General features: G+C 38.7%; 2 protein-coding genes across 4 annotated transcripts; both read right to left on the bottom strand.

Annotated features, from left to right (window-relative positions):
* Nucleotides 1-2,151: 2,151 nt before the first annotated feature.
* Nucleotides 2,152-9,244, bottom strand: LOC122405431 (constitutive coactivator of PPAR-gamma-like protein 1 homolog). Of its 2 annotated transcripts, none has more exons than XM_043410164.1 (16): nucleotides 9,169-9,244; nucleotides 8,066-8,468; nucleotides 7,824-7,996; nucleotides 7,639-7,752; nucleotides 7,425-7,571; nucleotides 6,923-7,289; nucleotides 6,596-6,850; nucleotides 6,137-6,517; nucleotides 5,925-6,063; nucleotides 5,714-5,839; nucleotides 5,464-5,581; nucleotides 5,099-5,399; nucleotides 4,525-4,769; nucleotides 4,312-4,440; nucleotides 3,997-4,097; nucleotides 2,152-3,867 (listed from the first exon to the last, which is right to left on the bottom strand). In XM_043410164.1, exons 2-16 carry the CDS (start codon nucleotides 8,268-8,270, stop codon nucleotides 3,723-3,725), a joined length of 2,946 nt encoding a protein of 981 aa, XP_043266099.1. In that variant the 5' UTR covers nucleotides 8,271-8,468; nucleotides 9,169-9,244; the 3' UTR covers nucleotides 2,152-3,722. The 2 variants fall into 2 exon arrangements, with proteins under 2 accessions (XP_043266099.1, XP_043266100.1); XM_043410165.1 differs by having other exon boundaries at nucleotides 2,152-3,864.
* A 636-nt stretch (nucleotides 9,245-9,880) lies between these two features.
* LOC122405432 (endoplasmin) lies at nucleotides 9,881-13,460 on the bottom strand. Of its 2 annotated transcripts, none has more exons than XM_043410166.1 (4): nucleotides 13,316-13,460; nucleotides 13,134-13,220; nucleotides 12,216-12,822; nucleotides 9,881-12,127 (listed from the first exon to the last, which is right to left on the bottom strand). In XM_043410166.1, the coding sequence occupies exons 1-4, from the start codon at nucleotides 13,359-13,361 to the stop codon at nucleotides 10,489-10,491; spliced, it is 2,379 nt and encodes a 792-aa protein (XP_043266101.1). In that variant the 5' UTR covers nucleotides 13,362-13,460; the 3' UTR covers nucleotides 9,881-10,488. The 2 variants fall into 2 exon arrangements, with proteins under 2 accessions (XP_043266101.1, XP_043266102.1); XM_043410167.1 differs by having other exon boundaries at nucleotides 13,134-13,245; nucleotides 13,341-13,361.
* Between the last annotated feature and the right edge of the window lie 221 nt (nucleotides 13,461-13,681).

Below are 13,681 nucleotides of genomic sequence, written 5' to 3'. Positions count from 1 at the left end.
AGAAAATCGTTTATAAAATGGGTTTTTTTTACTTTCTAAAATTACACAAGAGAGATTATTCTTGGCTTTTACCCCTTTTTTCTGACGGATAACGTCCTAGCATTGACAAGGTTTTTTTCGTGGGCCCCTATTTTTGCGTTATTTATTTTTAATTTTATTCTTTTTTTGTTTATTTTTTACTCGTCTACTTATTACAACGAAAAAGCAGGCACGAGTCAGGCACGCACCTGTTCTTTATCATCGATCATGTTTACATGCAAGTTTTCATTCATTTTTTTGCCTTTTGTATATATTATACGTTTGCTTTTTGCGATACTTCTGCTCTGTTTTCATTCAATATGGATTTCAGTATTGTTTTCATTTTTTTTTCTTTTTCTTTTTTTATCATCTTCCTTTACATTTCCTCTTTTGTTTCACATTCTTTCCATGATTTGCTTATTCGCGTCGTTTATTTATCAATATTATCATTATTAAATTATTCCTTGTTTGTTTATTTATTGCATTACTCATATCAGTGCAGCAGCAACTGATCATGTTGTGTACATCGTGTGTTTATGTCTTAGTTTTCTTTCATTATTTTTTTGTTTATTTATATTTGCGTTTTCTGGTATTTTGTTCAGGATGATCGATCGATTTCTCACAAAAAAATCTTCTACCCTTGCACGAAAGCGTAGAGTGGGCGTTTTCTTTTTATTCTGGAATATTCTTTTTTTTTTCTTTATATTCATCCGGCAGATTTGAAAAAGTCTGTTTCTAGTTTTAACATTAACATTATACGTTTCTATCATTCGTGTACGATTGACGTCGTTAATTTCGAATGTTCAAAGGAGGTACACGGTGACTCATTTTTTTTCATTTTTACATACATCGGTGCGCTTCGTATATTACTGTACTCGAAAAAACAATGTGTGGATGTTTAAATTGAAAATCATCGAATGATAGCGAATCGTTTATCTACAAACAATAACTCTTCCGTTCACGGGATTTCTTTTCTCCATTCGTTGCGAAAATCTTTTCAAAGCAATTTTCCATTCTTCGAATTACACTTTGGGAAAACTGTATATTATATGCATACGCTTTTTATAGCTTGCAATCGAAGCTGACATTGAGTTACGTTTTTTATCTTCTTTTTTAGCACAAATTCATTTCTCTTATCGTTTTCTGTTTTTCATTCCATTATTTATTTGCAAGCAACTCAGAGAACTCTTCAAGAGCTTCAGAGACAGAAGAATTAATGAGACCACTTTTTTTACACATTAATCACGGATGTCAAACATATTCAACATACCATCATCATCATCCAATGCACTTTTCACCTTTTCTCCCTCACTTTATCCCTTCGCGATTTTAATTACTGGCTTAACGTTTCTCTCTCTCTCTCTCTCTCTCTCCCCCTTGGTTAACCATCACTCAAATTATATAGTTTCTCATTGTCTTAATGCATTTTACGCAATAACAAATCTACAAAAATATAACATTTTTTTATTCTTATCTCTCATTATATTATCTCAATAAATGGTTTTTCTCTCGTTCGCTCGTTCTCTCTTACTCGTTTTTTAATTACTTCTGCATTCAAGACACATCTTCTTTGCCTCATCTTTGCTCTTATTTATCTTTCACATATTTTTTTTTCTTTTTTTTTTTGTTCTTACTTTAATAATCGTGTTCTGTCGTGCTGTCTTGCTTCTCTGTTTTTTTCACTTTTTTTTTTTTTACACATTTTATGTATATCATACTTCACGGATAAAAGAAACTCCCCGCCCTTCGAACTCCAATGATCTTTGGTAGAAAGTCTCTCCGACTATTCTACTCCATAAATAGTATTTTTTTTTTTTTTTTTTCGTTTAACATTATCATTCCTAATCCGACTCACGCGGCGAGTAACGCGGCAATCGGATATCCCTTTATGTACACCAATCACACTGTCGCTTCTAAAGTAACTATTCATATGTACAATTAAACGAGGCATACGTATCCCTTAAAATATGCTACAGAAGGCGCAAACACTTTATTGCAACAATTTCCACGCTGTCATTTCCTATCATTTTTGTCCAAAAACCACAACGAAAACGGGAACTATATTTCTGCAATATTTGTACAGAGAATCGCAACTTTCAAACAATATACAACTTATATCGCCGTTTCCTTTCATGATATAACGAAAACTTTGCGACGAAAATGTAGCATATTTTTAAAGCGATAGTGAGCATATCGCGAGGGCCACTCTTTCAGAGAACCTTGCCCCTTTTTCAATGGTCGGATCACTCTCACAAGCCCCGACGATCCACGGTTACAATTATCGTACGTAAATTTATAATTCGTCCCGAAGTCGCATGCACACATTCTTCTTTTCGACGCAACAGCAAATAAATATATTCGGAGGTTGGAGCTGCGTGCACGGCCGCGCAAAACATTCCCTTTCATCTCTTTAGATGTGCACGCGGCACCGACATCGTATTTAACATTCCACATTTATATATATACATTTGTATGTTTCCTTAAGTTTCTCTCTATCGTTCATACGTCCGCCATTTTCTTTCTCACCGTACAGCGATCCACAGACAAACAATCGATTCTCACTTACTCGTTTACGACGTTCTCCCACATATGAATCCAAATCACACACGCTTACACGCTTACACACACGCACACGTTCATACACACTCGCACGCTTACAGTTTACACATATATAATATGCTATATATCGGGAATCTCTAATCTAAATCATATATAAATATATATTTTACCTATATGAAAAGCATCAGTCTCCATTTGCTAATGAATATCTCAGTATCCTGTCTCGCGTGTTCTTATCTACAAAAAAAAAACCATTAAACTATGCGTAATACAGTGATCGGTCGCGTCGTCGGTCCGTCCGTAACATTCGTTCCGTTAATCTTTCTACAATTCTAGCAGGAGATCAGAGCACTGAGACCGTCAATGCGAGCATTTCATATAATACCGGAAAATATATATTTTCATTGTAAAAAAAATAATCACACTTCTTAAGAATTAAATACTTATTAGCAGCTGACGACAACTTGTTCTCGTTTAGTAAAATTAGCGCACGCATACACTAATCAGTCGAGTTCCATCCCATTGGTGATTCCGAGCGGAGCTGGTGTGACACGCTCGTTTAGCACAAGCACGATTCTGTTTTTACTCCTATTATTTTTTTTACTTTTGCTGTTTTTTTTCTTTTTAAATTCTCTCCTTTTCTTTCCGTTTGTTTGTTTCATTTTTTTTTTTTTTTTATCTTACACACTGAATGGTACGTTTGGCAGTGAGGACATCGTATTGTGTACGTCGGAAACGGGTTTATCCGGTGTAATGTGTTACGTATCTTGGCATCGTTAATGCCGATATCTCCTACATTAGTTTAATTAGTTTGGCCCCATCAGAGCTTTAGACATTATTAAGTGATCTTGCGCGCGACATTTGAACGGTCTTTCCCTTGTGCGAAACGTTCCAACACGATCCAACAAACGAACATTTAGATCTTCGATGCATCCAAGAAAAAAAAAAGGCCGAAAAGAACTCTTCCTTTTTATCTTTTTTTTTCCCCCTCGGTCGTAAAACCGATCCAATCGTCGATACGTATCGGAGCTTTCAGATGTCGCGTGACGCACAATCACCCGTTACACGTATAATAAGATTTTGATTGCAGTCTTGTGTCACATCCGGGAGTGTCTAAAAGTCGATAAAAAGTGATGTATAAATACCTAATTCTCAGCGGCGACCGGGGCAACGAGCGCCGCGTCACCCTGCCCTTTTTCTATCCCTTTGCCGTTCTCCACGGCGTCCTCGAATTGACCTGGCACCGGCAATGCGTCTTTCAGCGCGTTCATGTTTGGAATCGATTCACTGCTGGCAAAAATGTCAATGGTCAATGGTCGTAAGAATGGCCAAACGCTGAGACAAACGGACAATTATACGGAAAATCGAACACTCCAATAACATTTTAAAATTTGCTAAAATTAGACCAGAACCGCTTACTTGTAATCCGGTATTCCATCGACACCGTTACCTCGTCCTCTGCTGTCCTTCTTCTCGCACTCCTTGCTCTTCTTAACGGTAGTTTTCTTTTTGCCAGTTACCTACGAAAACTGGTAGCATTAGTAACAATTCATGGAACGCATAAGTTTGGGGCTACTAACAAAAGGAAGCATTAAACTGGATGTTGATTTACGTTTTGGAACACCTTGTATTTTACACAGCAACAGATGTATAATCTACCATCTTACAAAAGTCAATTCACATCTAAAAGCGAGAGTTGAATGCTTCCTTGTAAGAGGAAATTTATCCTTTCACCTTCATTTGCATTTTCTTTCCACGACCTGCTAATTGCGTACGATTGTTTCCTCGCGTTTGAAATGTAGGCCGACCCATGGGGGTGAAGCCACGTGGAAGACCATACTTGAGACCGCCTATCGACGTCACCTGTAACAGATCCCTCGAGCGATTACGTCAAGTACTTTTAACAGTTGTGAAACGTAATTGTCAATTGATGAGATGTGATCCTACTTGTGGAGGAAGTCGTCCGCGGAGATGTCCTTGAAGGGGCTGAGGCAAACGACCAGGTTGCCCGTAATTGGGACCCCACTGACCTACGACGACTCCAGCTATTTCGAGTTGGCCACCACGTGATGGTATTGGGCGACGCATCAATCCACGCTGTGGTATCGTTCCATTGCCACGGCTGCGTATTAAACCGTCGTTTATCGCGCATCCGGCAGCCAAAATGTTTTGTGGCACCGATACACGGATACCTATTGCAGAAAATAATACCCCAAGTTCGGTATACCAAATACTAATGGGATTAATTTAAAAAGTTCACATGTATCAGCTTCGAGATTCGTGAACTAGGATGAACACATAAAGTCCACGAAGCAACATAGCTGAATTACTCTCCTTCCACTCCGAAAGCATACCACTTAGAGTGTGAATGGTATGCTAAGGTGTTTGGAAGCGAAAATCTAATCTAAAACTAGAAATTAGAGATCCTGTTGTGTACACGAGAAACGGGGATCTCTACTAGAAACGTATTCTACGACTACTATTTCTTAAAACCTTTAATAATGTTTTTGAAAAAACATACTTGGTGCAACAGGCATCGGTGGACGCGCAAAGACAACGTTGATACCCTCCAATATGGCTTTTCTCATTCGTTCAGCTTTCACAACACGATCTATGGGGCCGCTGCAGAGTTCCAGTAAGTTTTTCGCGATCGTGGTACGGGCTAATTTGTGGTGGAATAATTTCCCATCAAAATATAACCACGGGCAGCACATTAACCACGGAATCGGTGCACCGCATGCATCGTTTGCCAAGAGAGCAGTCTCAACACCAGCCATAAATAATGTAGCTAATTGTACTCCACGAGATGTCACTAAGGGAAGCTGTGTAACGAATTTAATGAGTAATCCGGCAAAGGAAATTTTAATTAAAATGTATTTACAGTACCTGAAGATCTTGCAAATACTGAGCATTCATAAGTTCGGGCGAAAATGCTTGTGCAATAAAAGCATCTAGTTCCTGACGGCGGAGAATCTTTATTTTGTTCGAAAACGACATGATGTATCTGGAAAAAAAAGGACAGACACGTTACCCGAAGCGAAAGTTATGTCTTATAATTAAAAAAAAGAAATCTAATCAATGTGAAATAAACAACACAATAAGATCGTCTATAATGTACATTATAAAAACCAATCACCTTAAAACGCAAGCCATGACTAAGAGGTGTTGTGGTACGTAGGAGGTATTCAACATGAGAGGCGTGTCTGACCTCATACAGGTCAAGAATCCTCGCAATCGACGACGTTTGTCGTCTATGCCTGTGCTGAAAGACATTACGTATGAATTTCTTAACACTCTCCTCGACGAGAATTTAAACATCGGCGTCTGGGTAAGCGGAACTAACGTACCCAAACCATAAACGTTGAATCGTAGGAACGCCCCAACCGATTTGTTCTGCCTTCACCAATTCCGGAGTTTGATATGGATTCGATTTGGACCATACCCACTCCTTTATCACAACATCTGGGACTTCGATTTTTTCGCTATCTATCGAACAAATATGAGAGAATTGTAACAAAAATAATTTTCTATGCACGATTTCAGGACTGTTCTTACTTACCACCTTTTTCTTTACTCTTAGCAGCTAAATACATTCGGTGATGTAGATTGAATAATATCGCGTACACCATCTGTCTAATGGGTCTGTAAATGAGATGAATGGATGGAAATTCGCGGTGATTTTCGTCTTCCAAGAGGACCGGTAACTTAATCTCGCCGGCGATGAGAATCTGATAAATGTGAGGCGACATCAATCCTTTCTGATGTCTCTCAGACGCGGTACGCATCACTTCCGGTACAGTGGTAGGAATATTAGTAGTCTTCTCTGCTTGTCTAGCAGAATCGGCCGTCGCATGAGACGGTGATGTAGCGGAAGAACTGCTGCTCGAACTCGACGAACTAATTAAAAGATTGTGTGTACCGTTGACAGCGTGTCCATTACCTAAGTAAAACAATATTTGCTTTATACCGAGAGAATTAACAATTAACGATCATCTTTAATTGTTTGATACCGTCTTACTTTGTTCTTCTTCCGTCCTAACGTTATCGGCGTCTCCGTGACCCTGAATACCCGGTGGATCTATCACAATTTGAGGCGCAGACGTTGCGTTTGCAGTTGCTTGCTTATAAGCGTTCAAGCTCTCGTGTTCACTCTCTACCGTTTCGGACGCGAATCTAGATGTCTCTAAGTTCGAATCACCTTCCGACGTTGAAGGCGTTTCGGATAGATTTGACTGTGGTTGTACTGAGTTTTGTTTCGAGTCCAATTTGTGTACTAAATAATGATATATTTTTATTCGAGCGTCGCTATCGAGGATGCAGGTGCTGGATTAAAGTAGAGCCTTACCTCTGGTTGGTTTCACCGGTTTGTAATGCAAGAATCCTTCTTTAGTTCCGTTTATGTAGTACTGAACCGATTGCCTCAGTTTCGAACACCTCGGATCCGACAAAGATCCAAAAACCTTTTGCGACGCTACATCTAATTCGACGGATGGGAGGTCTTTAACGAAACTGGCGATCGTTTTTATCGTGTTCTCCACGTTAATCTTATTTAAAATAGTGTTAACGTTCAGCTTCTTATAAAAATCAGCCAGATCCTGTTCGGTTAAGATATAATTTCCAAGTAACGCAGCTAGCAAGCATAGCCTATCCGATGGGATGTTTAACGCTTTTAAAAGTTCTGGGAGAACATATTCCTTTGTATCAAGAGAACCCTACGAGTATTTAATTGTCATTAATTTCTTATCCGATACATACCACACATACAGATTTCGTTTTGTTAATTCTAATGATAGATATACATTTTACTTATAGAGATCTGACTGTATTTCCTACATGCAAGCACGTACCTTGTATGTAAGCTTTAATTGTTCGGACGAGAAATATCGCGGAGGATCGAATGCAGCATACTCTGCATCGTCAGCAATCAAACCATTGAAGTTATTCTCTCGACAATAAGCAATTACTTCTTGATGATGATCGTCCATGCTACATAACTGTCGAAACGGAACTTAAGCGATATAATACTGGGATTGAATATTAAAAGAATATGATTCAACTTACAACTGTAACATTCAAATGTCGCAGAGCCATACGTAAACTGGTTCTCAGACATACCGGCGGAGTCCACCATATTTTTGGCGGTGGGGTACCTTTTGTTGAAATATGTTTTAATACCTAGAAAAAGCATCATATAAGAGCGGGCAGGTTTTTGGTATTCCTAAACATCCGAATGGATCTTAACTTACATTGTTCACTTTAATTCGCACTTGTAGCTGATTTTGAATCCAATCTGCGCGTCTAGGAGATTCAAAACATCCATTGAAGAATACGGCCAGTTCCAAGCCTGACATTTCTGTCGCTTGTATGAGGACTGCTAAGAATTGTAACATTCGATTCCATTGTCCTCCACAAGCCCAGTCTGAGGTATAGATCGCTTACTTTAATTTTGTAATTAAATATGTACCAAACGGAGCAAAAGTGTATATACCTGAGAAGTAACCTCCGTATAATCTATCTAAACAGCACTCTCCATCAAGGACTAGTCTTAACTTTCCAGAATACAATTGTGCTTTACCAACACGATTATGTTGTCTCTGTGTAATCGAACGAGCTATTTTCAACAGATCCACGGGTACAGATCCTCCTTGTATGTAGTTGTTATCCAGAAAGATTTGTAAATCTTGAATGCCCATTTTGCCCAAGATTCCGTTTGCGTTATACAGTTACGAGTTAAACTTGTTTGCTTTTTTTTTTTTTTTTATGTTTTTGTATAATGTCACGCTTTTCTTGTTTGTTTATAAGTTGTAGGTGAGAATGTTTACTTAGTGTTTTGCTTTAGATATTTTTTTTACGACATGAAGAAATCTAGTTTCAATTTCAATAATTTCAACCTGCAACAAACATTGTCAGTCAGTCAAGAAAATCATTGAATTTATCATCACAGTGCCCGATAACAAGCTCTTTTACACTTTAGCTTATAAACTAGGCAGAATATATCAAACTATTTGGAAACATCGAACATGTACCAGATCTACTTATTGACAATTATTTGAGAAGAAAAACGACACAAAAAAAACAGATATAAAATATGTTTATCCGTAAATTTGTACAACAACGGTGATTTAGATCCCACGAAAGGGCAGACACTCTCCTTACCATGTATCGTTGATTCGTTAACTCTCGAAAAGATTGACGAACACGCGAGACAACAAAATTTGTCATACTCGGAACAGAAGTATGCCGACGCCATTTATTTTGTTTATATGTGGCCTCCCGATTATCATTGAACAGTTCTTTTCCCTTTCAACGAAACGTTCCGTCCCGTTTCGACGATCGTTACGATGCAAACAAGAACGAGACAACCGGTCGGGGATTTTTTTTCCGTCGTTTCTCGGTTAATAAAACGTGTCCAAGAAAGAGGGGCTGTTTTATAGCCCGGCATGGCGAGAGAGGTCTTCGCTCCTTTGGCATGAAACTTACGCAAAAGAATTCGCGCGGTTTCGTGACCAGTTCTCATTTACGAACGACACCGCGAGAATCCCAGCGGGCTTAGCCTACGTAATTTCGATCCGAGAGCATGACAATACTTACGTTAAATTAGCGATAATCATTGTGGCCCCAAAGAAACACAAAACACACGGGCTTTCAGAGTAGGTGACGTCGGATTCGAAAACGGAAATGAGCGCTCGGCCGTACTCGGATACCTACGCTGTTTGCCCCGGTTCTATAAGAACAGAGCCACCTCATTGGTCGATCGACCGGAATAAAATGCGTTTGCCGGAAACGAATAACTTGGCATTGTTTTGAAAATACAAACCGTAGAAATAATTCGAACAACTTCAAACTTTTGTGCATGTTGAACTGAAGAATAAGGCTTGTTAATAACATTACCTTGAGTATTAAATTTCTTCGTAATATAATGAACAGTAAATTTACTTCTGTCTACAAGTTGTGCAATTTCACTCTATGATTTTCCTTTCTGACACTACTTCACTATTGTTTCCGGTTTCTTGCAATTCATTTTGTTATATTAGTAATATTGAAAATTGTGACCTCTCTCTTAGACTATCAATAAACTCTTCGGGAATCCATAGTCGTCGAAGTATAAATACTTTTGTCAGCTACTTCCGGTACGTTTCAATAAATTTATTGCAAAAACGGTATATGTTATTGAATTATCTTACAATTTTATTTATATAGTCTTAAGCCCGTCCCTTGTTATTTTAAATATTCTTTTCTGAACAAATCAGGGAAACTATTATTAATGTTCTTCGTTTGTAATTTTACGCTAAAAACAAACACGTTACGCGTTATCATTGTTCTATATTTCTCGAAAATGAAAAAGGAATGTACATGTACATACTTTATCGTCAACAACGTTATCGCACATTTTTTTCGTAACAAAAAAACACAGAGAATACAAAAGACAATCGGCAGTAAAACCACGATGATAATGTTACTTCGATAACTTTTTTAATATCCTTTTATACAAATACAGTCATTCGCATCACAAACATACTATATTTATTACGTTCAGTCAGTGATCACTTTGCGTTACTATAAAAATGTGGAAGATCAAATCAAATAAATTATAACAATAATTCGTTACCGAACGTGGAACATATGAGAGCTTACGGATTACGATGACGAACTTAATCAGTGAAATATATGCCACCTTTGCGTACTTTGTTACATCCTTCGGATGTACCATTGCGACAATATTATTACAAAACGCGTTCAATTCTGCAAAGAACCATCGGAAGATACTTCCTTGTTCTCTCTGTACAATTACAACAGTTCGTTTTCGTTTGCAATCGATAATAGTTGCACGACTGAATAAAATTACCACATCACTATACATTGTATAATCATATAGGTATGAAAGTTAGTCTTGCGCGACGTAATTCTTGTTTACAATTCATCGTGTTTATCGTCGTCTTTATCCTCGTCGCTCATGTCCATGTCTATGATCTTCTCGGTTTCTGTTTCAGCGTCCATCGAACCCGATTCCTCGTCTTGTAGTTCCTCTTCTTCTGGCATCTCATCCAGGGGAATGCCTAAAGTTTTTCTCATCAAGCGTTCCACGCTGTCTGTAAAGTCGGCGGTTTCCCTAAGCATGTATCCGGACCGAAGGGTAGCTGTTCTGAACATCATCAGAGCCATATCCTTTGCTGTCTGATCGTTGGTGTCCAATTCTACTCGATGCAGTAGTTCTTTGATAAGAGGATGCTTTGGATTGATCTCCAACATCTTCTTCTGATTCAAGTAGTAAGTCTTTTGTGGATCGTCGCTCTTCTGATGAGCGTTCGAAACCGCCAGCCTTTCCATATTACCGGTCCATCCAAACATGCTGGCGACCAACGCGCACGGGGATTCCGTGAGACGTTCCGACACCTGAGCTTTGCTGATATGATCCTTCAGGATGTCGCTTAGCCACTTGACCAAAGGCTCGTACATGGTTTTCATTTGTTCCATCCTTTCTTTGGCTTTCTCACCCTCGTCTAGCGTGAATCCTTCTTTGGCGACATTCTGGAATTTCTTGCCATCAAATTCGGGCAGAGCGGAAATAGCATACTCGTCGACGGCTTCGGTTAAGTATAGAACTTCGTAGCCCTTCTTGTCCAATCTCTCGACGAACGGAGATTTCTTCACCTCTTCCTTGGAAGCGCCAGCGATGTAGTAAATGTATTGTTGCTTGGACTTCATGCGAGAAACGTAATCGACCAACGATGTCATCCCCTTTTGCATGGAGGAATGGAACATCAAGAGCTTGGACAATCTAGCGCGGTTCTGGGCATCCTCCATCACGCCCAATTTAATGTTTGTGCTGTACTCCTTCCAGAACTTCTCATAATCTTCTCTGGAAATCTTCTTTATCATGTCCAAGACCTTCCTGATCAGCTTCTTCTTGATCACTTTAATGAGCTTATGTTGTTGCAAATTTTCGCGCGAAACATTGAGCGGCAAGTCGTCGCTGTCGACGATACCGCGGATGAAGGACAAGTAATTAGGCATCATATCGGTGAATTTGTCGGTGATAAAGACTCTCCTAACGTATAATTTAATGTTATCTGCTTTGGTGCCGTAGCGGTTGAAGCTATCGCCAGGTTGTACTTTAGGAATGAATAGAAGCGATTTGAAGGTGACTTCACCTTCCGCGATGAAATGAATCTTCGCCAATGGTTCTTGAGTATCTTTCGTCAATGCCTTGTAAAAGTCGTTGTAATCTTTCTCCTCGACTTCGGAAGGTTTCTGGGTCCATATCGGTTTGGAATCATTCAGCAGCTCCCAGTCCCAGACAGTCTTGTCGACTTTCTTGCTTTTCTTCTCCTCCTCCGTGTCCTCTTCTTCCGTTAATGTATCTTCGGTAGATTCATCCTTATCGCTTGCATCTTCATTTACTGGTCTCTCCTCTTCCACTTCCTCGACCTGAATGACTTTACTACCCCAGAGGTATATAGGGAAATTAATAAATTGCGAATACTTCTTTACTAAGTTCCTGATCGTGTCTTCCTCCAAGAAGTCCAGCGCCTCGTCTTTCAAATGAAGGCTGCAATGACGAATAGGTCAGTTACTACTCCAGTTCTGTCAAACCGATGTCCCTGAAATTAATATGTAACAAATATTATTTTGTTTACCTGACAGTTGTTCCTCTTTTCAAGGTGTCTCCCCTTGGATCTTCAACGATACTATAACTGCTGCTATCGGACTGCCAGATATATTGTTTGTCATCGTTGTGTTTAGATGTGACAATTACCATATCGGAGACCAAAAAGGCAGAGTAGAAGCCTACTCCAAACTGACCAATCATATCATTTAGATCCTGAGTGTTCGAAGTATCTTGCATCTTGCCCAAAAATTCAGCCGTACCGGACTTAGCAATGGTTCCAAGATTATTGATTAATTCGTTCTTGGTCATACCAATACCAGAATCAGTTATACTCAATATTTTATTTTCCTTGTCTGACTTTATCCGAATTGCTAACTCAGGGTTACTATCTAGAACATTTCTATCTGTAAGGGATAGCAATCTAATCTTATCCAAAGCATCTGACGCGTTGGATATCAATTCTCTCAGGAAGATATCTTTATTGCGATACAATGAATTTATAATAAGTTTCATTATACGATTGACTTCAGTTTGGAACACAAACTTCTCAGCCTTCTCTCTGAGTTCCTTTATTTGAGCTACATTCAATCCGTCTAGCTTTATAGCCTCTTCTTCCCTCTGAACCACCTGGTCATCTGCAAAAACATTTACTTGCACATTTAGTAACCGAATATAATACAAATATACAGGTGATCTAGCGCTGCTTCTAACAAGTTAAATTATTTTAAAGTATTTCTGAAGTAATTCATTCGTTTGTTCAAAAATCTTAAATAAAGAAGATAAATTTCATTGTAAGCTTCGTAAACGTAAATATAAAATTATTTTTAGTTTTTTGTCTTATCAACAAGGGGGTGTATATCTATTACAACTACTGTTGTCAGATGAAGGTTCCACCATATGTGCATCCGTTTTAAATAACATAGAAATACATAAGAAAACGTGTAACCTGTTCGAGATCCTTCTCGGCTGGCACCCAAATCATTTTCAACGGTTGCAGCATCCTCCTCGATATGATCTTCTGCCCTAACGTATCCTGAACAATAAAAAAATCGACGTAGCTGTACCTCGATTAACGTGTATATGCGAACACTATTCTCTTCGTAATTAGCATTTTTTAATTTAACTTACCCGTTAGAAGGATCAATAACGATACTAATATTAACGCTTTTTTCATCGTTGTCCTCAATAGTTCACAATATCACAAAAAAAAGCGAAAACACTGAAATTAACACCACACGCCTCACTCAGTTGTTTTACACCGACTGTCATACAATCTAACCTGCGACGCTATGTTATAGCGAGAGGGAATCAAGTACGTCGACCAATCACACGAATCCACGCAATGCACATCGACCAATGAAGGACAAGCCGGTTATAATTCGGTCCAAATGTCTTCTTCGCATTGGCGGAAGAATATAACACATGGCTTTACGGTTGTTCCAGAATATTCTTATTCATTCCCTTTACTTTACACAAAATTTATATTAAACACAT

The sequence above is a fragment of the Colletes gigas genome, unplaced genomic scaffold (assembly GCF_013123115.1).
Source record: "Colletes gigas isolate AHSC1104 unplaced genomic scaffold, ASM1312311v1 Colletes_gigas_Sc00004, whole genome shotgun sequence".
In the NCBI taxonomy this organism is placed as follows: Eukaryota; Metazoa; Arthropoda; class Insecta; order Hymenoptera; family Colletidae; genus Colletes; species Colletes gigas.
This window is presented reverse-complemented; position numbering and strand designations above follow the sequence as displayed.